The following is a 22,504-nucleotide window of genomic DNA, read 5'->3' as shown; positions in this document are numbered from 1 at the left end:
TCGGTGTTACTGGGTGAACTTTAAAAGAAACTGAGGAACGTCTGTATTTTTATTTACAGTTTACTTAAAAGCAGGCTGCACGCTCTGTGCAGCTCGAACTCTGGTGGAGGTGGGCTGGGGGTGCCCTGGGCAGCCCGGTTCGGGGTCGGCTTTGTCAGGTGCTCCTGAAAGCTCTCCCTATTGTCTGCTTCCTCAGTCCTCTTGGTGACTCTGTAAGCCATTGGCTACTTTATAATAAATCCTCTTCTGTGATGACAGTGGGTTTTGCTTTCTGTGCACTGACCACAACAGGTCAAATACATTAAAAAACCCCAAAGAATCAAATACACAGCGGTTAAGATCACAGACGCTACAGGCCTGCTCCCTGACCTCACATGGATGGCTTGGCCCCGAGGTGCTCCAGCTTCCTCACCTGTAAGATGATGAGGGTGCGGGCTCCCATCAGGTGCTTCTAATGGCACCTGACACACAGTAACTGCTCAAATGTTTGTTTTTAGGATGTGAAATATATAGTTTAACACGATGACAACCAAATTAAAAATTTGTTAAGACCTTCTCGTTCTTAAACTAGTATAAAACCCTTGGGGCTAAAAGCAAAGGAAAACTGCTATCACAGAGTAACTTTGAACTTGGCTGTTTCAGAATGGCTTTCTGTAAGGAGGGGAGATGAATGTGCCTTTGCAACCACCGCCTCCCCTCCAACCTAAGTGCAGTGGTTTTGCTTCTTACCAATGTTTCAAGGTGGGCTCACTTGTGAGGCTTTTTTGTGAAGGATTTCTCTGGTTAGAACAAAAGGGAAACAGAACAGAAAGAGCACTAGCCTTGGAATAAGAGGATATGATGCTGAGGGGGCTGAGAACTTTCCACTTTGGGATAATTTAAGACTAATGGGAAAAGCCCGTTGTCTGCTAGAGTACATTCTTTTAGACTCTACTGCAGAGATGTGCTGTGAATTTCCTCTGAATACCCCCAACCTCGGTTTCTTGAAAGGAGCCCTGCTCTGAAGCTCACCTTCACCCGTGACTGTGACAGCATCTCCACAATTCAGTCGCTTTGTCAGGAAACCAAGGGACACGGTATGTTGTTCCGTAGGCATAGGGAGCTTGAGAGGAGATGCCAGGTTCACTAGCATCCCACCCTCTCCCCACGACAAAGCAGAAAGTTGCATTTATTCGCATTTGTGGGACTAAGAGCGGTGACAGTGTTTTCCATACATTTGCATCCACAGCAAGAGGATGGCAACCTATCCCAAGACAGATGAAGCCAGTAACTGTAAAACATTCCAAGTTTGAATTCTCTCCTTGCATTCTATGTTCTCTAGGTTCCACAAGGGCCAACGAGGCTCTGGAGAAGGCTCCAGGAAACTTGTCATGCCCACCCTCCATCACCGGACAGTCTCATTTCTCCTGAGAATCCCTCTCGGACTCTGCAGCGTCCCTCTCTTCCTCCCTGATGGCGAAAGCTAACTATAACCCCTCACAGCCTAAGGTGTGGAAACTCTCCTCCACTCTCAGCGTGCCAGAATCCTAGGATGAAGCCGTTCAACCCACTAAAAGGGAGTCTTTCATAATGGGGAGAGCTAACATTTATTCAATCGACAGACACACGGACCATGTGATCAGTCACCATACAACAGCATGACGTCGGCCTGCTCATGTTATTCCCAGATGTCCTTGAATAAGTAACAATTTACACAATGTTTCATTAAATGCCTATTAAGAAGACAATCACAGTTGATGACATCAACAACAACAACAAAAAGCCAAACCCAGAAGGTGAGGACTGACAGCAGCAGAGCCTGTGGAAACAGGTGCCAAGTTGCAGCGAGCGCTGGCGGGGCAGCTCCCGGGTGGTGCCTGTGGGCAGCAGGGGCCACCCTCGGCAGGCCGCTCAATGGCCAGACAGTTTGACTAGGATCTAGAAATTCATTTCTAACTTCCAGACTGACTTTTCTATTCCTAAGTGAAGAATGAGCCAAACAAATAATGAAGTACAGCCCGTGAGCCCAAATGTTTCGAGGCATGGATGGAGTATTCCCTCACTTCATCAAACGCACAGAGCAAACTCTAGGGGACAGGCAAAGATGAAGAAATGTTTCTCTGAGCAGAACATAAACACGTACAAGTCTCGTAACAGCACTGGGGTCCACAAATGCTGCTGTTTTTACAAAAACAGTCTTCAGAAGAGTGGTGAGGAAGAGGATGACGGAGCCAGGCTACTTTTTCATCTCCAAAATGGCGCTTCCTGGCCCTCGGTGTTTGGCGCTGCAGATGCCGCAGAACTGTGCAGGGGAGTTCTAGAAGGGTCATTAGAAGACACATATTTTAACAAGAAAGCTCCTTCTACTCTGCTATTCAGAAATACTCCACGGGAGCAGTGGTGGTGGTGGGGAGGAAGCTAGGAAACAGCACTCCTTTTCCTGGAGATTTTGCTGGCTCACGTAGGACTCCGTCTACACCAACTGTTACTGTGGCGCAGAGGATACCCCACAGCAAAACAAGTGTCAGGTGACCAAGGGGAACACAGGAACAGGACCTTAAACACAGCAGTCTTGCTACAGAAACCAGGCTAAGAAAGTTCTACAAACTATAAAATGGTTCTCACTATACGTTGTGTCGCTACAGTTTGACAGTCATCGATTTTACCTCAAAGAATTCACCTCCTGAATGTACTTTTCTGATGTTTAGCACAGTAACCCCCCTTTATCTTGGAGGAGTCAGTTCCAAGACCCCCTGGTGGCTGTCTGAAACCACAGACAGTACCAAGCCCCAAATACACGAGGCTTCCTCTGTGCATCCCTACCTACGAGAACCGAGGTGCAGAAGAGGTTAGTAACAGACAGTGCTACCACCACACTGTCACGGAGGTCATGTGATTGGGGTCTCCCTGTCTTACACTGTACTCACTCCTGCTGTGGTGACGACAGGAGAGGTGCCCGCGTGCTGAGAGGAAGGGATGGAGAGACAGAGGCTCTGTGGGCCAGCATGAGGCCACTACCGACCTCCTGGCCATTCACCAAGAAGAGCACCTGCTTCCAGAGCACGACTGACTGTCACGGTAACTGACACCGCGGATAAGGGGGGGCCTACCATATAGGAGATTCTGCACCTGAGAAATAAATTCATTTTTCCTGTGTGATAGAAAGCCAATCCCGAGAAGCCACAGGAGGATGGGCAGACTTCAGAGCGCACCCTCCCGGCCACATGGCTCTCTTGTCGGTGGCTGCCAAGGGGCCAACTCACCATGCTGGGCACGGGCAGGCACTCCTTGTGGAACATGTGGCGGCAGTGGAAGGCCACCACGCTGAAGGGCTTCGCGGCGTCTGTGGGGGACAGCGGCAGAGAGACAAGCACTCAGTGCGACAAGTAGGTGGAGAACTTGACCCCATCCTGCCTGAAAGTCCAGCTGCAGTTTAATTTTCCAGCAATAAGCTGCCTTAGGAGGACTGCGTGTCCACAGATGCCCCCCCCCGCCGAGGGGCCGTGGTCAGATGAGGAGCAGGTACCAACGTCGGGGGCGGAGTCCCAGGTCACGTGCCTGGTCTCCCCGTCAGTGGCGACTACAAACGAGGGACAACCTCACCGCGAATGCAAGCACATTCATTCTAATAATTAGGATCAGTATGTGCGTGACCTCCTCCCTTCCCTAGACCCGAGAAACACACCCTATGCTGAATCCACTCTGTGGCTTTAGGAAAATCCTGCCAGTTCGCCTACTGCTTCTTACGAGCCCGCAGGGCGGCATCCGTTTGGGCACAGCGGGGCCAGCAGCCCCCACCACCGTCCCAGGCTAGGAGCCAGCCCTGCGCCGCCTACGCTCCCGCAGGAACTCGCCTCTGCGTCCGCACTGCTGGTGACACGCTACCAGCAACCACGACGGCAGCTCCCTTCTTGTCCTGTACCCACTGCAGTTTTCAACATGAACACTCAACCTCAACCTAGTTCCTCCAGAAAAGGCCCTGAGTGGAATGACTTGTCCTGTTCCAGTCCTATTCTCTAATCCCATAAAGCTAAGTACATTCCTACATCAGCTCTCTCAGTACCTCTCTATGCTGGATTCACAATAAAAACACTTTTTGCATCCCAGTAACTCGGCTTTACTTTCTACTTTCAGATTAAGGAATTTCCTCTTCTGTCCTCTCCTTATGTAAGGTGCTCTGATCACACATGACGATCTATGGATCCGCCAACTATAAATAAACACAGGCTTATGTTCGGATTAGATGGCAAGGAACAGGTTTCTGTCGAAATGTGGGAAATTTAGGTGCCTCGAACCACAGAGCAGAGCCAAGTTTCAAGAAAAGGGGAGGGTACTTATTCAATTTCCCCCCCAGATACACACGATTCTTCTCCCTTGGAATTTAAACATTGTCGATGGTAGATTTTCGTTTTGTTTTACTCTAAAGCCATGGTATCTCACACAATGGCCCCACGTGGGAATGTGTTAGAACTGCAAATTCTGGGGTCCCGCACCTCTTGGGGCGGGACCAGCAATCTGGGCTTTACCTCCCAAGTAATGCAGACCCCCTGCCGGGCGAGCACCTCAGCTTTCAAGAATTGCGGCATCAGCTGCGACTGAGGAGCGCTGTGGGCTGACATTCTTCTCTAAAATGGATTATTCCAAAAGCTATGCAATTTAGTAACTAGTTAACATCAAAATTTTAATTCCACTCCTCATGAACCCACATTTGGGGATCTCGCCCCTGCCAACCACCTTACCTGATGGAAGAATAGGGGAAAGGCATGATTCACAGATGTTCTCCTCTGCAAGGAAACACACACACTTGGGATCATACAGTATTTCTACTTGCCCTGTCTCTTCTGAAAGGAAAGCATATGACTCCAATAGGATTATTTCAATTTTACCCACCATCGACCAGAACGCCTTTCATCTGAGTTCGGTGCATTTTCTTCAGTAACGACAAAGAGTCTGCTACAAGAATCTTCTTGCAACCTTCACGAAGCAGAATCTAAAGCATACATTGTAAGAAAAAGCCGTTTTTAAAAAGACTCAACTGCAGGGACAAACCCTCTTACTGGGATTCAGAACACTGGCGTGACTGAAATCGTCCAATGAGGCACTTGCCTGCCCTCGGTACACTTTTCCCTCCAAACTGCTCGGACCAACCCTTCCAGCCTCCATTCGGTCACCACTGCACGTATGTGCCGTTTGTGAAATTAAACAGAAATTGCAAAGGCTGGCAAGGAAGGCTGTGGTAACCAACCCCAACATCATCTTACAGAGCTTCCTAATGCGAACTCTGACAGTCTGGCCCCTAAGTGACCTGCTCATTCCAACCTCCAGACCGTTGCTCAGGATGGAAAACCTGGGCAAACCCCAAATCCTTCATTTGATTGCACTAATTGCTCTATCCGCACTAGTATATACAGGGGCCCTATCATGTACAAGGAACTGGGCACAGAGAAACCAAACAGATGTGATTTCTGTCCCATATGCCTTCCTGGCTGCAATCCCTCTTTTCCTTCCAATCCAAACTGTTGAGCGTAGCGCTTAGAATGTAAAGTGACCCTGGTAACTGTCAAATTTGGTGACTCTTAAGGGGCTGACAACTGAAAAATGACCACCGATATTAACATTGCTACAAGATTCATTTTCTTCACCCTAGTACTGCACTTTCTGTTCCTTTATGCATTTGCCCTGGGATGCTGTTGGCCTCATTACGAATTTTTGCCTTCTCTGCCTGGAGGATTAGGAGCAGCGGCACCACCACAGCAGACTCAGAAGTCGGGACGCCGAGGGCAGGCCCCTGTTTCTGGTTGGCACCCACTCTGTGTTCCAGAGCCAGGGCGGGGTGCAGACAAAAATGGCCCACCTGCTTTCAGCAAGGACACGGCCCAAGAGGCAACCCACCCTACGTTCCACTCCGTTCTGCTGGCCCCAGAGTGGGCTTCCAGCCTGTTCTGCATTTCTCAGGTGTTTTATCAGAAACCCGGAGTGGCTGTGTGAGGTGTGGTTAAGCTAGATGCCTTTTTCTTTTTTTTTAAACTAGAATTAGTTGCTTTTTGAAGAGGGAGGTGCTCAAGGCCTGAAGGGCAGAGAGGCTCTCTGTCGCACTGTTTGTGGCCCACTCTTCTGGCCTGATGGGTCCTAGTGCACGTGTTTCTGGGTATTCCCATGTAACTTCGGTGGAATTCACATAATGACGTCACTGCTGCGTCACTGTGGACTGGCTCTGGGTCACGGTGCATGCTGCTCTCATAGGAGCAGCCCGCCTTTCTTCACACTGAAGTCACTCTCACCTCTAGAACCTATGTGGGTGTCTTGCTTTCAGGTTTTCCATTTGTGCCACTGAGAAGGGCAGTCAGGGAGCTGCCACCTGGAGCCTGCATCCCCGGGGTGTCTCCACTCACACGTGCTCCCTTCAAATCACAGACAGCACGGGCTTCGGGGGAATGTGGCCCAAGGGCTTTCTCCCAAATCACATGAAGGCAAATATTAAACAAACAAACAAACAAACAAAGAAACCTCAGAGCTGACAACCAGATTAAAGTTCTATACCTACCATTTCTAGTACAGATGAGAAGGAAGTATCGAGACACCACCTATGACTTTTTATTCCTTAAAATGCTAATAGAAACTGAATTTTTGATTCATTTAAAAAAGACATGAAAACTTTAACAGATGTCATTAAAGCACATAGGAAGAGAAAAATATAGCAAAGATATCTAAGAAGTACCGAGAGCAGTAACACCCAAGAAAATTTGTAAGCACACCTACAAAGCTGCCCAGCCTCCACGACCAAAATAAAAACTTAAGAAAACTAGTGTCAAGCAGAATGTTTGGTAAAATGTTTCAGAGCGTTGGCTCTGCCCCCCAGTGGGTGTGTAGGGCCTACTGCATACATAATACAGGAGGAAGGGCAGACCGCGCAGGCCAGCCAGAGGCCTCGTGTCTGTAGATTAGGAAGGAAGCATCTCTTCACCAGCAGTATGTTTGTTGAAATAGATATATGATCTGCCGCCCTCAGAAAGTATTTTCTAGGAAAAACTTGAATATTCAGAGGCACACAGCCAGGAGAAGGGAAAATACACAAATACTGCTTAGTATGGGACTTCCTACTTCATTTGATCAAAGTCCAAGGCCCCGAATCAGAAAAACACAAAAACATTTTCATTTATGTGATGCCAGACAGGTAAGTAGCTACACCAAAAAAAAAGTAACTGTGGAAAAGAGCCATTTCTTCCATAAAACCTGTAGTGATCTGAAGGCAATCAGAGGCGGTGAGTGAAAGACTGTCCATGAACAATGTACTGTTATATTCAGGTACTGCTTTCAACGTCAGATAAGGTGTTAGGTCGACTATGGGTTATTCCCTGCAGCGACGATCAGTGACTCATGAAAAACGTGTGGTAGTTACCATTTTATCACCAATTTCACATTAAAAGTTCATACTTGGTACTTTCCACAAATGTCTTCTTTTAAAGATTTGAGAGAGAGAGAGAGAGAGAGAGAGTGCATGCGTGCACACAGGAGGTGGGGAGAGGCACAGGAGAGAATCCCAAGCTTACGCCTGGCTTAGCACAGAGCCCAATGCAGGGCTTGATCTTACCACCTGGAGACCATGACCTGAGCTGAAACCAAGAGTCAGACACTTAACCAGAATGAGCCGCCCAGCTGTCCCTGACTCCCTTTATTACAACACTGATGGTGGAGTCAAAATCAGTCCTCTTCAACCCTCTCTGACCTTCAAATTCATGATTGCTGATAACTTCTGTCTTCTGAGGTCATCATACACAGCCTGTTATCCCTGTGGACGCTCACCTTCCATAGTCTGCTTTCCGGCCTTGCAAAACTTGCTGTCATTCACAGACTTGGGACACATGCACGCTCTCCTGCCATCCACATCTCTATGACCAGAATGGCACCAAATCACTGCCACTCACATTCTGAATGCCATCTGCCATTACTTTGTGCTACATTTCATTCTAAAAGGTGAAATATTGGGGTGCCTGGGTGGCTCAGTCGGTTAAGCGTCTAACTCTTGATTTCAGCTCAGGTCACGATCTCTGGGTTGTGAGATCAAGTCCCGCATCAGGCTCCGCGCTCAGCACAGAGTCTGCCTGAAGTTCTCTCCCTCCCTCTATCCCTCTCCCCACTTGCAGGCACTCTCTAAACAAAATCTTTAAAAACAAATATGAAATACTGCAAACATACAGCATACACTTCAGTCTCTTCCACTTGGGTTGAACAGATTTAAGATGTTACCATATGCTTCAGAGTTATTTCAGAAGAAACAATAGCATACACAGAGCTGACACTTTCTTGTGCCTTTCTTCCTCCTCCTTTACAAACACAATTTTAACTTTGTTCAGTGTGTGCCCAAACTAACATACGCAGCTGGCTGGGGCTCCTGCAACAGATCTGGGCAATGAGAGAAACCTGGGAGGCTGGAAAGCCATCCTTTGCAAAACTATTGGACAGTCCTAGAAATTAAGCATATACCCTGCTCCATGACCCAGCAGTTTTACTTGTAGGTGCTTAACCAAGATGAAAAGAAGGTCATCAACAAACTGTATGACAATGTCCTCTGCAACTTTATCCTTAATAACCCTAGGCTGGAAACAGCCTAAACATCCAACAGGAGAATATACCTCCAGGTTGCTGCCTCACAGCCACAAACTAGAGGCTGTATCTCCAGGCCTTACATCCACATTCCTAAGGCACAAGATGTGGGAAGCAAAGGGCTTTTTCCTGATGAGGCTTTGATTTATTGTTTGGGGAAGTGGTTATACCATTTTACTCTACCACATATTAAAATTTAGTATCTAATAAATCTACCCTCCTTATTCTTCTTAGATAATCTTAAGCCATTTGCTTTTTACATAAATTTAAGCTGTAAAAAATTCCTTGGGGGTTTTGATTAGAATTTTATCAAACATAGATGATGATTACTTTAGAATTTATGACATTTATGATATACACATTCAATAATTACATGGGCAGATTGTTTGCTAATGATTTATGTAGACTTTTTGCATTTGTGTTAAAGAAACAGGGCTCTAATTGTCTCAGGATGCAGGAAAGGTTAGACCAGCATCCCATGAGGAACTGAGGAGCTTTTCCATTCTGTTCCCTGGAAAAGTTGACGTAAAATAGGGGCTGCCTGGGTTTTGTTGTTGTTGTTGTTGTTATGGTTTTTTAGGCCTTATTCTTTATTTGTTCAGATGAGCAGGAAAGCAGTTCTTCGAGATGTTGGTTTCTCTCTAATGAATGTTTCTGCCCTTCCAGTCACTGAATCCACAAGGCAGGGCTGGGACAGTAGCCAGCATCGCTCGCCTGCTTCCCCCTCTCTCTCTGCCTGCCTCTCTGCCTACCTGTGATCTCTGTCAAATAAATAAATAAAATCTTAAAAAAATATTTTTATTTATTCATTTGACAGACAGAGATCACAAGTAGGCAGAGAGAGAGAGAGGAGGAAGCAGGCTCCCTGCCGAGCAAAGAGCCCGATGGGGGGCTCGATCCCAGGACCCTGAGATCATGACCCGAGCCGAAGGCAGAGGCCTTAACCCACTGAGGCACCCAGGTGCCCCACTCTTATTTATTTATTTTATTTAAAGATTTTATTTATTTGAGAGAGGGAGTGAGTGAGCAAGCAAGCACACAAGTGGGGGCAGAGGGAGAAGGAGAAGCAGACTGAGCAGGGAGCTCGATCCCAGAACCCTGAGATCATGACCTGAGCTGAAGGCACACTGAGCCACCCAGGTGCCCCTGTTAACCACTCTTGTATCTTCCATCTCTTCATTACTCTTTGCTGCATACTAGACAATGTCACCAGATTTTCCAATTAATTCTCCCTTTCAGCTTCGTCCAATCTACCACTGGCCTAGCACTGAATATTGAAATTTCAAATGAATACACACATAATTTCAAAGAATTCTACTTGGTTACTTTTCAAATATTCCTATTTTCTATCATATTATTCTACTTTTTATTATCGGGCCTATTTTTTCTTTTCATGCCTTTGTTTTAGAAGGGCTTACTAATAACACCTTTGGTACTGATCTTGTTTTCCAGTTTTTGGAAATATTAGGATTGTCGTATCATTTTTCATTCTTCCATATAATCTATAGCTCAAATTACAATCTATATCTCCCATTAGAATTTCACCAAGATGGGACGCCTGGGTGGCTCAGTTGGTTGGACGACTGCGTTCGGCTTAGGTCATGATCCCGGGGTCCCAGGATCGAGTCCCACATCGGGCTCCCAGCTCTATGGGGAGTCTGCTTCTCCCTCTGACCTTCTCCTCGCTCATGCTCTTTCTCACTGTCTCTCTCTCAAATAAATAAATAAAATCTTAAAAAAAAAAAAAAAAAGAATTTCACCAAGGTAAGTAAACCACTGGTATCTTCTTTGCTCAACTTCATAATGGCATCAAGTTCTCATCTCAAAAAGTACCTGAGGGCCTTACAGGCAAATACAGTATTATCTTTCAGAGATTCATTTCTTTTATGGAACTTTTTATTTTTTTCTTCCCACACATTCTTCTCAACAACTCTTGTTTTCTTATCATTACACTGTTTTCCCCATGGTTCAAAGCTTTTCAGCATTACCTTTATCCTTTTATCTCCATCATTTTCAAATCAGCCAGTTGTAGGGTCTATAATCAATCTGTTAGAAGCATATCTTGTTGTATTGTAAATTTAAGAACGTATTTATAAGCTAGCTATTGAAAACCAACATGAGACTCTAGATTCTCCTCCTTTTTCCTTATTTCTCTGTAGTTCATCACTGATAATCATCCCAATGAAAAGCAAAAAGCACCAGACTTATAGATATTTTATAAAGTGATAAAGGAATTGTACATCGGTGAAGTTATTATCATTCTTTAGAAACAGCTGCTGTGAGAAAAATGCCAAAAAAAATTGCAGTTTCTGAAATTTTTATTTTAAAAGATTCTTTGAATGTTGAACTTTTTGCTGACATTGCCTTGTTCATAATGCAATGCTTATCTTTAGAATTGCAAACGACAGTTACCTGGGTTTATAAGCCCCAGTATGATATAAGAGCTAGCCTGGGAAACCATTTTACCTAATTTCTAATCTATCATATAGGCTATGATGCTATGGGATCTGAATTCTAATTGAAAAGTGTTGCTTTTTGTTGGGATTGTCATCGAAGATAATGAACTACAGAGGAATAAGGAAATGATAGAAAGGCTCTAAGGTCTCATGTTGGAGCTCAAAAGCAACATTACAAATATCATATCTGAATTTATGACGGCACGAAGTACACATGTGCCAGACTGATTAAAGAAGCTAGAGTTGGTTGTCACAGGCCACCTATGTCACCTAAAGGCAGTGATGAGGCAAATGGGAACAATCTGAAAGGAAAAAATATCCGTTTTAAAAGTTTATTTCAGGAATCTATAAATTTAAAAAGTCCCTCACCTCTTAGAAGATATTAAGAGCTTATGTACTGTGAGCAAGAAGAAACCATCTGAGTCCAAAAAAGTGGGTAAGAAAGACGTCACTATCTCCTCTTAATTCATTTGTCTCTGGATTTCAAAGTAGAGAGATGAGGAACAATAAAGAAATATGGCATGACCTAAAGGCCTGTTTCTGAAAGAACTATATTAAGACCCTGAGAGACCCAGAAGATACTTTAGAGATCACCTAATCCTAAATTCCTGAAGGACAAATGTCAGAGCACAGACCTGTGCCACGCTGAGCGTAAGAAATCTCAAGGTGATTTAAGGCTAAAGTCTCCTAGCTGCCCCCCAAAGATTCTAGTCTATCCTATCTGGGGTGGTACCTGAAACAAAGTAATTTTTTAAAGAATTTAGATAATTCTGGTGTGGAGTCAGCTTGACAAACACTGACTTAATATACTGGGGAAACTGAGATCCAGAAAGGTTGGGTGCCCTCCAGAAGGCCAGCAGGCTCGTTGATGGGAAAGCCGGGCCTAGAGTCCAACTCTGCACACATGGTGTCCACCGCTCTTCAGAGACAACTGGCCGCCTGTTCAACACCGTGTCCTCGTCTGCTGTCCTAACCGGCCAGCACAAGGAAGGCCTCTCCGGAGACCACGGAACCACCGGCGGTCCACGCAAGATGTAGGCAGAGGACCTGGCCTCAAACCCAGTTCATCACCTTCCCAGATGGGCAAATAATTTTTATATCAAAACAACAAATGCTATCTGTCCGTGAAATTAGGCCTAGAAACATTTTAAGTTTATTAAGTATGATAAGGGCTACTTTTATCTTACCGACTTCATGAAGCTTTTCAAATTTGTTGAGTAATTATACTGACAGTGTAACAAGTTATAAAAAATATATGAAAATAAACTTACCAACTTCAACACTGAAATCACTGAGGACATATTTTCCTTCACTTTAATGATGTCACAGACCTCTAACACGCCTCATACTAAAAACGTCACTGAAGAAAGTTGTTGCATTTTAGGAAACATAAGATTTTAAAACCTGAAGAGATACCGATTTTAAGTTTTTTCCTACAACTTTTCCTGCCTTCTGTTTCCAATTGGCTATTAGCCAGTGAGTGAGCTCCCAAAGCCATTTCCAGTGGCCCACAAACCTTTTACAGCGATGGATACTTTATCATAAATCTGCCCCTGAGAGAGAGATTCCCAGTGCATATTAGCAAAAGATCCCAAGAAGCCCTTTCCCTGACATCTGACCATAAATCCTCAGGTTTGCTGAATGGTCCCTAACAGCCCTCCGGGGTCCTTCCCTGCTGCCCTGCCCAACAGAGAAGGTTCCAGGTTCTCACAAATTCATGAACCTGGAAAATTCCCCCTCAATTTTGGTAATTAACATGCTAGCCATTTTTTATCCTGTGAGAACATGTGAAAATCAAGTATACTTTTATGGGACAAACAAGAGACTACACAGAGTAAAAAATACGTATGTGAAACCTTGCCAGAAACTTAAGATGCTCTATAAATTATTTTTACGGTGATCTCTGACAGGTGGCCACAGAAAGAAAATAAATGGTCATCAATGTAACAGTAGCCTTTTCCATAGAAAAAACTTCTAAACTCTCTTCATATATAAGAAGGCAGTGCCCCTGGAACTGTTTGAACCACTTGCCCGAGGTGAGCAGTTTCTCTCTGCACCCTCCAACAAGCCCTCTGCACTGGAGACCACGAGGCAGTTCCCACAGGTTCTGCCGCCTTCCCCGTGGGTCCCTCCCCTCGACCTGGAAGCCACTCCCTGGTCCAGGTTTAAGAGAGCCGCTGGCTGAGTAACCCCCAGCCTTCTCAACATGTCACCAATAGCACACTTCCGCATCTTAAGGGAAAGCTCTCAGTGCATTAAAAAATATAGGGGAAAAAAATACTGATTTAGCAGCTGTTTTTGTGGATGATTTTTTTTATATGGAATACATTTTGCATCTAATAATTTATTTTTATTCCCGGTTGACTCAGAATATGCAAATTTATTCATAAAAAATGAATGAGCAGTGAGACCCAGTGGTGCACATGAGCTTGGTTCTCTGGATTAAGAGCCTAGTAAGAGGGATTTATTAGGTGTTTCTGTAGGCATTGCAGGGGCTGGAAAAGAAGGAACATTTTCAACCCAGAGGCCAAGCTTAATGCACTACTAAGCGGGAGGACAAAGGAGTGGTCATTTGGTCACCTTCCCTGAGGTAGAGATGCTCAGAGACACCACACCTAAATGACTTCTCGATACATCTGCATCTGCAGCTTCACACAGGTCTCGGCACACGGAGGAAGGCAGAGCCAGTGACAGATCATCAAGCTCACTCATTCCTAGGGCTTTAGGAGGCTGGACACTGAAGCCATTTTCCCCGAAGCCCAATTCCCACTTCGGAAATAGGGAAACATTCCTACCTGGGCCACTCTGCTACAGCCCTCGGGCACTGCCCAAATCTCCAAACGCTCCCCCCGCCCTCTACTTGCTTCTTCACCCATTCCCCTCCTACCCTCTCCTCCCTGCCCTGCTCATTCTCCCTCCCAGCACCCCTTTCCCAGGGTTGTCTGCAGACCTCCCAATTCCTCTGTCAATAAATACCTGCATATCGTGAAGCTTTGTGCAGGACAGACTCTCCACCTCTGCTTTAACCAAACATCTCTTTCTCTCCCAGTGCCCCGACTTCCCGCGAGCCCACCTGAGGAAGGCTCTTGTCCTCTTCCACCCCGCCCGCAGGAAAACCTCTTCTCCTTCAGGCTGTGCTGCCCAGTAATCCAGCCCCAGTGCGCGGGAGGGGAGCCTCCCAGTTCACGGAGGGTGCCAGAGCCCAGCTACGGCCCTCCTACCCCCATCCCTCAATGCCCACGGGGATGACGTGCTGCCCTCAGTTTCTCAACCAGTTCCTCTCCAATGACCCTTACCTTCCCCTGCTTCCTGAACAAGTTCATGAGCGCTCTGTCAGAAATGTTAATGTACCAACACCCCACTCCCAGACCCCGCATTCTTGTTCCTTCAGCTCTGTTCCTTTACATCTCCCTTCTCTTCTTGATGCTCTCAATCTTCCTCAACTTCTGCTCCTTTTACCCGGCACCCCGAGTGCAGCACCCTCCCCCCACACTGAACCCTCACAGTGGCCCAGGGGCCCCACAAATCCTCAACACGATGCTCCTCTCCTTTCTTAACCTGATAATCACGTCTCTCCCTACCACGTTATCTTCTGGTTCTGTCTGCAAAATGTTTACGTTTCCAGGACAGCAACTTCCTCTGTATTATAATAAAAACTCATTTTCAAATGAAGTTGAGAAAGAACAGTCCAAATAGTTAAATAAATGTGATTTAAACAATTTCAAGTTCTATGGCAGCTACCATCTACCAGGAAAAGATTGGGATGCTTTGTAATTAGCACATTAAGGATATATATGAAAACAACGGATTCCATTGCTTTTATCACAAATTCTGAATTATTACAGAAAACAAAGTTGTACTAGTCTAGAAAACAGATAAAAGTTAAATAAAATCATGTATTTCAACATGTTTCAGGCAATGGATTACCGAGTAGCTTCAAGGAAATAATTAATTATTTGAAAACCTTTTTTTTTTTTTTTTTTTTTTTTTAGATTTTATTTATTTATTTGACAGAGAGAGAGGGAAAGAGAGCAGAAGTAGGGGTAAGAGCAGAAGGAGCGGGAGAAGCAGGCTCTCTGCTGAGCAGGGAGCCTGACGCTGGGCTGAATTCTAGGTCCCTGGGATTATGACCTGAGCCAAAGGCAGATGCTTAAACCAACTGAGCCTCCTAGGCGCCCCTTGAAAAACTTTCTTTTAATTCCCTCCAATGGACACAATACTCACGTTATTTAAAACTGGCTTGAGGGGTCTGGCAGCCACGGTAAATACCCCTCACCCTTCCCAATGCCATGCTGTATCTATCACATAAATGTAGCCTGGGTGGCTCAGTGGGTCGGGTGTCTGCCTTTGCCTCAGGTCATGATCTCAAGGTTCTGGGATCGAGCCCCGTACCAGACTCCCTGCTTAGCAGAGAGCTTGCTTCTCCCTTTTCTTCTGCTGCTTTCTCTGCCCTGCTCAGGCAGGGCATCTGCTTCTGCCCCTCCTTCTTGCTTGTGTTATCTTTTGCTATCTCTGTCTCTCTCAAATAAATAAATAAAATATTAAAAAAAAAGAAGTGCCTGCTCATCAAGGAGAGAAAATTTGGGGATGGTTAAAAAACTGGATGGCTTCCTTAATGGAAGAGATTTCTAGTTTCTCTACTTGATGAGCTTCCCATATATCTGGGGCCTAAATAAAATGTAACAATGCAACCGAATTCTGTTACCTAAAATAACCCTAGAAATGTTTATCCGGAAAGCAAATCAACTCCCTCCCCATGCTGATTTGTCTAAGAAAGAATACTTACTTGCAAATTGTAGTCTTGCAGAATTTTAACCAAGGAATCTCTCAAATTGGGGATCTCCATCCCTTCCTTAATACGGTGAATCAACAGAATTGGGTCCACATGCGTGCCGATGTTGTTCAACAAGCCAGTAATAAATGCTGCAAGATACCACGTGGAACCATCAGCACATCAGCAATGTACATAAGGCAGTCAAAAGGAACTCAAGTAAAAAATTATTTCCTTTTGGGGGCGCCTGGGTGGCTCAGTGGTTTAAAGCCTCTGCCTTCGGCTCAGGTCATGATCTCAGGGTCCTGGGATCGAGCCCCACATCGGGCTCTCTGCTCCGCGGGGAGCCTGCTTCCTCCTCTCTCTCTGCCTGCCTCTCTGCCTACTTGTGATCTATGTCTATCAAACAAATAAATAAAATCTTTAAAAAAAAATTATTTCCTTTAAGGTAAGCGTTAAAACCACCTTAGTTTCCAAATTCTCAAAAACTTTCTATTTCATGACATAAAGGGGAAGCTCTGTCAGTGAAAAAGAGCCAGAGAGCACAATGATGACTCAGAACACAGCCTTCGATGGCAAAGGGGTACAACTGACATTTATTGAGAACTTACACTACAGCTCAGCTGTCACACACTTTTCTCCAATTTTCTGCAAGGTATGAATGTATTTGTCCCCATTTTACAGGCAAGGGAAACAAGTTGGTTAAGTAATTCATTCCGGGCCATAGAGCTAGCAAGTTAAATGCCCCAGTTCACTGGCAGGGCAGACCGCGGGTCCCAGTCATGACGTGTTCCATCTCACCCACCCTGTGTCCTTGGTGGTGCGTAAATTACAACTTCATCATCTAAGCTTGATTCTCAAAGATGCATGTGCACGTGATGGTCTACATCTGAACTTGACTTGAATAACATTATCCTCTTGTAGCTCTTATAAAAAGACAATCACAAGAGTCGTTTCTAAAACTTGAAGCAGATAAATATTCTTCTTAAAAAATGAAGGGGATGGGTGCAGACTTTTAAACCATAACTGCCGGTTTTGGAATCATTTCTAGATCTTCAAAAGAGGGTTTGGGTTACTGTCAGGTGACTGTGTATCTCCTTCTAAAATGCGGAGGCAGCCACGGGGAGGCAGCACACACACAGTCCTGGTGCCACACAAGGAAGAGAGGTGGGACAGAGATTAGGTACTGTCACAGCAAACATCTGAATATGGACAATGTCCAGTGACAGGCCTAGGTTTCGATGAAAAGAAACTGGTGAGAGCTTTACATTTTCAAAATTAATACCCCTATATCCAAACTGAAAAAAAAAGAAACAAAACAAAACAAAACTAAACTAAGTCAGGTGACATTTATTCAGTAGGGGTACAGTGTGTCGGAACGAGCTTCATGGGGACTCGGAGAATGAGTTTCAAGACATAACCACCTGCTCGTTTGCACATTTAGGTACCGCTTCTCTGCTCAGGAGGACTGGAAATCGTTACAATGTACATAGCCTGTTTTTGTTATAGATACTTCACCATATTTTTCACCCAATGTGTCTTGAGATAATTCCTGCTGTAGATGTAACTGGACGTATTGAAAGAAACGGGTCTGACTGCAGATGGCTTTTCTGCTTACGCGGTTTGTCGATGGAATATAAAATCAGATCTTCCCAGAGTTCTCCGTCATCTTGCTCCTTGGCAAATTCAATGGCTTTATCAACATCATGTAATTCCTCCATGATCATCTTTAGGGCACTGCGGCTGTTACCCATTCGGCCTAGCAAAGATTTGAGAAATACTTTCAGGATGCTTTAATAAAACATTTTTGAAGAATCAGCATATTTCTTGTTTACATATCTCTTGAAAGCTAAGACAAAAACACTTTTTTTAATGGGACATTAGCATTTGCCATTTATAACATAATGAAATAATGATTTCCTGGGTGTTTTCTTTGTGCTGTATACTCATTTAAGTGCTTCATATAAATTACATCATTTAGTCATCACCATAATCCTATGAGGTATGTTCTACTATTATTTCTTCTTTACGGAAGAGGATATGCAGCAACATTAGTAACTTGCCAAGATCATTACAGCTGGAATCTGAACCCAAGTCTGTCAGATCCCTAATTCCCTCCTACTTCCCTATTTCTTTTGGACATCTTGATACCCAGATACAGTTAAGACTTTTAAAGGCCTTGGAGCCATTCTGCCTCTTTAAGTAGTTTTGGATTTGCTCTTTTGACACACTCTATGCCAAACACAAACTCAACTATCAGAGGGCTACCTCATTTCCTACTTGTCCAAGTTTGGGGGAAAGCCTTCCAATAACTCTCATTAAATGAGAGTATTTATCTACTATGCTTCTATCTGGCCAATTATCTTTATACACTTTGCTCATTGATCTATTGGCATTTTAATGGCTTTAACAGTTTCCCTGAGGTTTTACATGTACATGTAGGTTTTACATAGTACATGTAGAAAGCTTTACTCAGAGGAGGGACGGCAACTCAATCCTTCTCATTCTGAGCAGCCCTTATCAAGTGAGAATAGTGGGCCTGTGAATAAAATGATGTCCGATTTGTTCTACCTTCTGTAGCATTTTGTTCTTCCAACAAGTATTATTCCCATGGTTTAGGTCCTAAAAATGGTTAATTTTTAAAATGTGTATAGGATTTTTAAATTTTCATAACTTCAGAAAAGGACATTATGGCTCCCTTTTTAAGTTCTCCCCTTACTTGTCTACTGGGACAATACGACATCATGATGAAAATGGACTCTTCTGTAGTATTTTCTGGGCAGAGACACTGGAGAAACACCTCACGCTTGAACTCCATGTTTCTGCTATGAATACCTGCATAGAGCTTCCTTGGGGAACCTGCAGGCATCTACCCTGCTTTCATGTAAATGGTTCATTCTGGAGGAAGGTGAAAGATAGTAAGTACGACATAAACAGAGGCGGTGCCAGAGGCCCAGGGACAATGGAGAGCTAGATGATACCAAAGTTCTCCCCTCTCCAAAATGTCCATATTCAAGTGCATTTTCTCCAGTTATTTAAGGTGTGATGAGGGACAATGAACATTATTTTCTACCGGGATGATAGTAAAATAAGCTTGGTTTTTTTTTTTTTTTTTGCAAATGAACCAACTTGTCAACTCCTCTACAATTCATTTGTGAGGTGTGAGCTAATAGACTTACTATGCAATATTCAGATGTTACTTCAACAGCATTTATTAAATAACGCTTCTTTCTACTGAGCTGCAAAGTCCCCTTTTCTATGCATTCCATTCTTAAAGAGAATAGGCTCTACACTTTGTGTGCCTTTGGTCTAAAACCTACGTCCATTCTTAGACCATGTACACCACTTTACCACAGTGTTTCCCAGCTCATGGGGACCAAAAGCTACTTACTCAGAAGATACACTGTCTCTTCTACAAAGTTTCTCTGTTGACAGATCTCAAGAGCCTTTAAGTAAAGCAGGGCAAAAATGTTACTGTGGATTAGCAGCCATGAATAAATATGACCAGATTCACTTAAACATACAAGTTAGAAAAAAGTTCCCATTGCCTTTCTTTAAAAACAAAACGAAGTATAAACAAACAAAACGCAAATCTTGGGTTTTGCTGGTGGCTGTCCTCATTCACCTCTCAGACAGGTGCTGGACCGAACACAGTTTAACCAATACTGTATTTGAGACAACTCGGAACACTCTGTGAGCAAAGGTAGAAAGCCAGTGCTGAAGAGAAGGACTTTCCCGCCAAGCTTTCTCTTGATGCTACTTCAGGTTTCCTCACAGCTATGCGCCCCACCTAATGCCCCATGACAGCTTTAAGCTCCCCGTCCCTCCACCGGAATGTAAGCTGTTCTCCGCTGCACGTTCCCAGTACTGGGCAGACCACGGCTCGGGAAACATCTGATGCTTAAATAAACACATGGGTCAACAGAATATTTCTGTTCCCAGATCACAGGGTTTAAGAGAAAACTCTGTTCAAGCATCTGTCAGAAGATGAGAGGGGGAAAATCGTATCTGACCATCAAGAAGGATCAAAAGGGAAGAGATCAAGTAAAGAAACGAGGAACCTCACAGGTGACTGCATTTCCTCGGGCGTAAGAAACAAGACATGTTGTGTTTATATATAACTGAATAACTCTAAGCGAACTGACACACATTCACTGCACACTCTACTCTGCTGGGCGCTGGAGGGTCAGGCTGGATAGAGACGCAAAGAGGAGTCACAAAGATGCCGCTGCTGACGACAGGCGAGAGGGGTGGAGGGAAGGTGTGGAAGCAGAACGCAGCCCCCACGGGAGCACAGGCACCGGGGAAGCTCACAGAACTGCCCAATCTAACGCCCAATCCCATGACGGGGGTAAGTGTGAATAGAGGGGCGCGTGCACAGACACGGGACATGGGCTCAGGTGTGGCCCTCCTGTAAAAGGCTTCACAGCACAGGTGGCATCCGAACTGGGTGCAGCAGGACGAGTATGAGATCCCCAGGAAACCACATCTCCCACCCCAACTACGTGACCTCCCTGATGCGGGGCTCTGCTCTGACTCACAGCCCAGAATCTTCCCTGTGACATCTGTGACCTGCCCTGCCTTTCTGGGCAGCCACACCTCCCTCAAGGCCTGCTCACCCCTCCACTGTGGTCCCTCCACCTGGACTATGGCCCTCACTCCCTACCCTCCACCCCTGACGAGTGCTTCAGGCACTTACTCTGCGGACCCCACCACCAGGCCAGGTCCCAGGGAGTCACCCTGGTGATGGCCCACACCCTTCTTCCCAACCAATCACAGGCGCAGTTGAGGACTCCGAGGCCTGACTCCAGTCCTGTGTCCCACAGGGTGCCTGGCTACTCCTGGGTGTGCAGTATATATTTTTTTAAATAGATGAACAGGCAGAAAAGGTTTCAGGAGGAAGATCATTGGGTTATGCAGCTATACCAACAAGCAGCCCACGGTTGTTTTAAAAACAAGAACCAAAGAGATAAAAAGAAGAGTATAAACTCAGCAGCTCTGCTGGCTCAGTGATCTATCCTGGGAAATAACAGCAGGAGCTGGTTTGAACATTTTGATTTTTGACTTAAAATTTTTATGTAAAAAAATATATATATATTTAAGTGTGTGTCTCTGGTTGGAAAGTAATAGCCAAGAGGGAGGAAAAAATGCTGAACACAGAAATCAATGTTGGGGGTGGGGGGGGGTTCTGAACCACACATTAAAAAAAAAGGAGAGAACACCTTTAGAATTACAGTGAAATTAGGGTGGAGTTTGAGGAACACAAATCATTTAAATGAGGAAGTGAGAAGGCAGAAAGGTCACAATGAAGAGGAAAATATTAATTTGATTATTCACAAGGCTCCTTTAATAGTTATGTGGCAGAAACAGCCAAATTATCCCCCAATATCCCTTACCTATTTCTAGAGTAGTAAGATTTTAGGTGGGTGTGTGACTGCCCAGAATTTAAAGAACGATCTCCAAGCCTTCCCAGCCACGGGAGAGCCATGTGACGGATATGGTCCCAGGAAGGAAAAGGCAACGTGGTAGCTTCTGGCGATATTCTTTAAGAAGCAAGGCCAGTCATCCCTTTGTTTTCTTATTTTTCGTTCTTTCACCCAATCTGCTCCTGGAAACATGAACAATCTTATCTTACACTACAAGCTGAAGGTCATACAAGGTGAGGGAAGGAGAGAAAAGAGCCCGAGTCTCCAACCGCGTGGCTTGCCACCAGCACTTCCATGGGCCAGAGAACTAAACTGCTACTCTGTTGAAGACACTATTATTTTGGCATTTTTCTCACCCATAGCTGAACCTAATCCTGACACTTGATTCGTTTTGATTAAAAACACGATTTACCTTATCTCTATACTCACTTATGCCTATCAATCAATCATGATCATAAACAATGGAATCTTCTTACCTACTTCTTACCCTTCTGGAATGATACCAGAGCAGAGACAGGATACCCATGTGAGAAGTAGACAGTGAAAGGAAACAACAAAAAATATGAAGTTCGGAGGACCTGAGACCATTCTAACAAAAAGTTACTAAGAAACCAACGGAGGGCCATGATTCATGCAAACTGTGAGAGATACAGATGGACAGTTTGTGGCCGATTGGGCCCATGTCACGCACAGATGAACAAGAAAATGTAATATGAGTAGATACATAGAGAGTTTAGAGAGAGTGTGAATAAAGATTGAGTATATTGCCTAAATTAGTTTTTACTGAAAGGTATCTATATTTGTACTTGGAAATTTACTGACATTTTAAAGTACCATTCATAAGTTTCCAACAAAACCATCCCCCCCTTCTCTTGAAGATCTGTGAACATGCTTCCCTCCCAGCACACAGACATTGTAGTCTGCAGGCTCACCTGTACTAAGACAGGAGCCATTCGTTACATGGGGTCATTTAAATTTAAATTAAAAATGCAGTTCCCCACTAGACACTTCAACTACTTAATTGGCCCATGTGGCTGCTGGCTATCTTGTCAGAGCAGTACATTTTCCTCACTGCAGAACATTTTATAGGATGGTGCTGCTGGAAGCTATTAGGATTTCATCAAAAATGACAAGTCCTCTGAGAAGAAATGTCTAAAGAAAAGTCTGAAGTCAAGAAGGGTCTGAAATGCAAGCAGATGTGTAACGCCAAGCTCAAAGATAATCTGAGTCTCTGAAATTTGAGTTCCACAGATTTTAAATGTTTTATG

The 22,504-nt window shown here is 44.6% G+C and overlaps 1 protein-coding gene across 2 annotated transcripts in view; it reads right to left on the bottom strand.

Annotated features, from left to right (window-relative positions):
• Positions 1-1,567: 1,567 nt before the first annotated feature.
• VPS41 (VPS41 subunit of HOPS complex) overlaps positions 1,568-22,504 on the bottom strand; it is a 179,829-nt gene continuing 158,892 nt past the window's right edge. The window contains exons 23-29 of one of the 2 annotated variants that reach the window (XM_047694499.1): positions 19,202-19,256; positions 17,429-17,569; positions 15,826-15,962; positions 4,870-4,969; positions 4,719-4,763; positions 3,243-3,322; positions 1,568-2,296 (exon numbers count right to left, since the gene is read on the bottom strand). In XM_047694499.1, coding sequence (XP_047550455.1) covers positions 2,216-2,296; positions 3,243-3,322; positions 4,719-4,763; positions 4,870-4,969; positions 15,826-15,962; positions 17,429-17,569; positions 19,202-19,256 — 639 coding nt within the window. In that variant the 3' untranslated portion in view covers positions 1,568-2,215. The remainder of the gene's footprint in view (positions 2,297-3,242; positions 3,323-4,718; positions 4,764-4,869; positions 4,970-15,825; positions 15,963-17,428; positions 17,570-19,201; positions 19,257-22,504) is intronic. The other variant, XM_047694500.1, reaches the window with a different exon arrangement.

This window comes from Lutra lutra, chromosome 11 (assembly GCF_902655055.1).
Source record: "Lutra lutra chromosome 11, mLutLut1.2, whole genome shotgun sequence".
NCBI classification, from domain to species: Eukaryota; Metazoa; Chordata; class Mammalia; order Carnivora; family Mustelidae; genus Lutra; species Lutra lutra.
The sequence above is the reverse complement of the archived record's forward strand: the minus strand, read 5'-3'. Positions and strand labels throughout refer to the sequence as shown.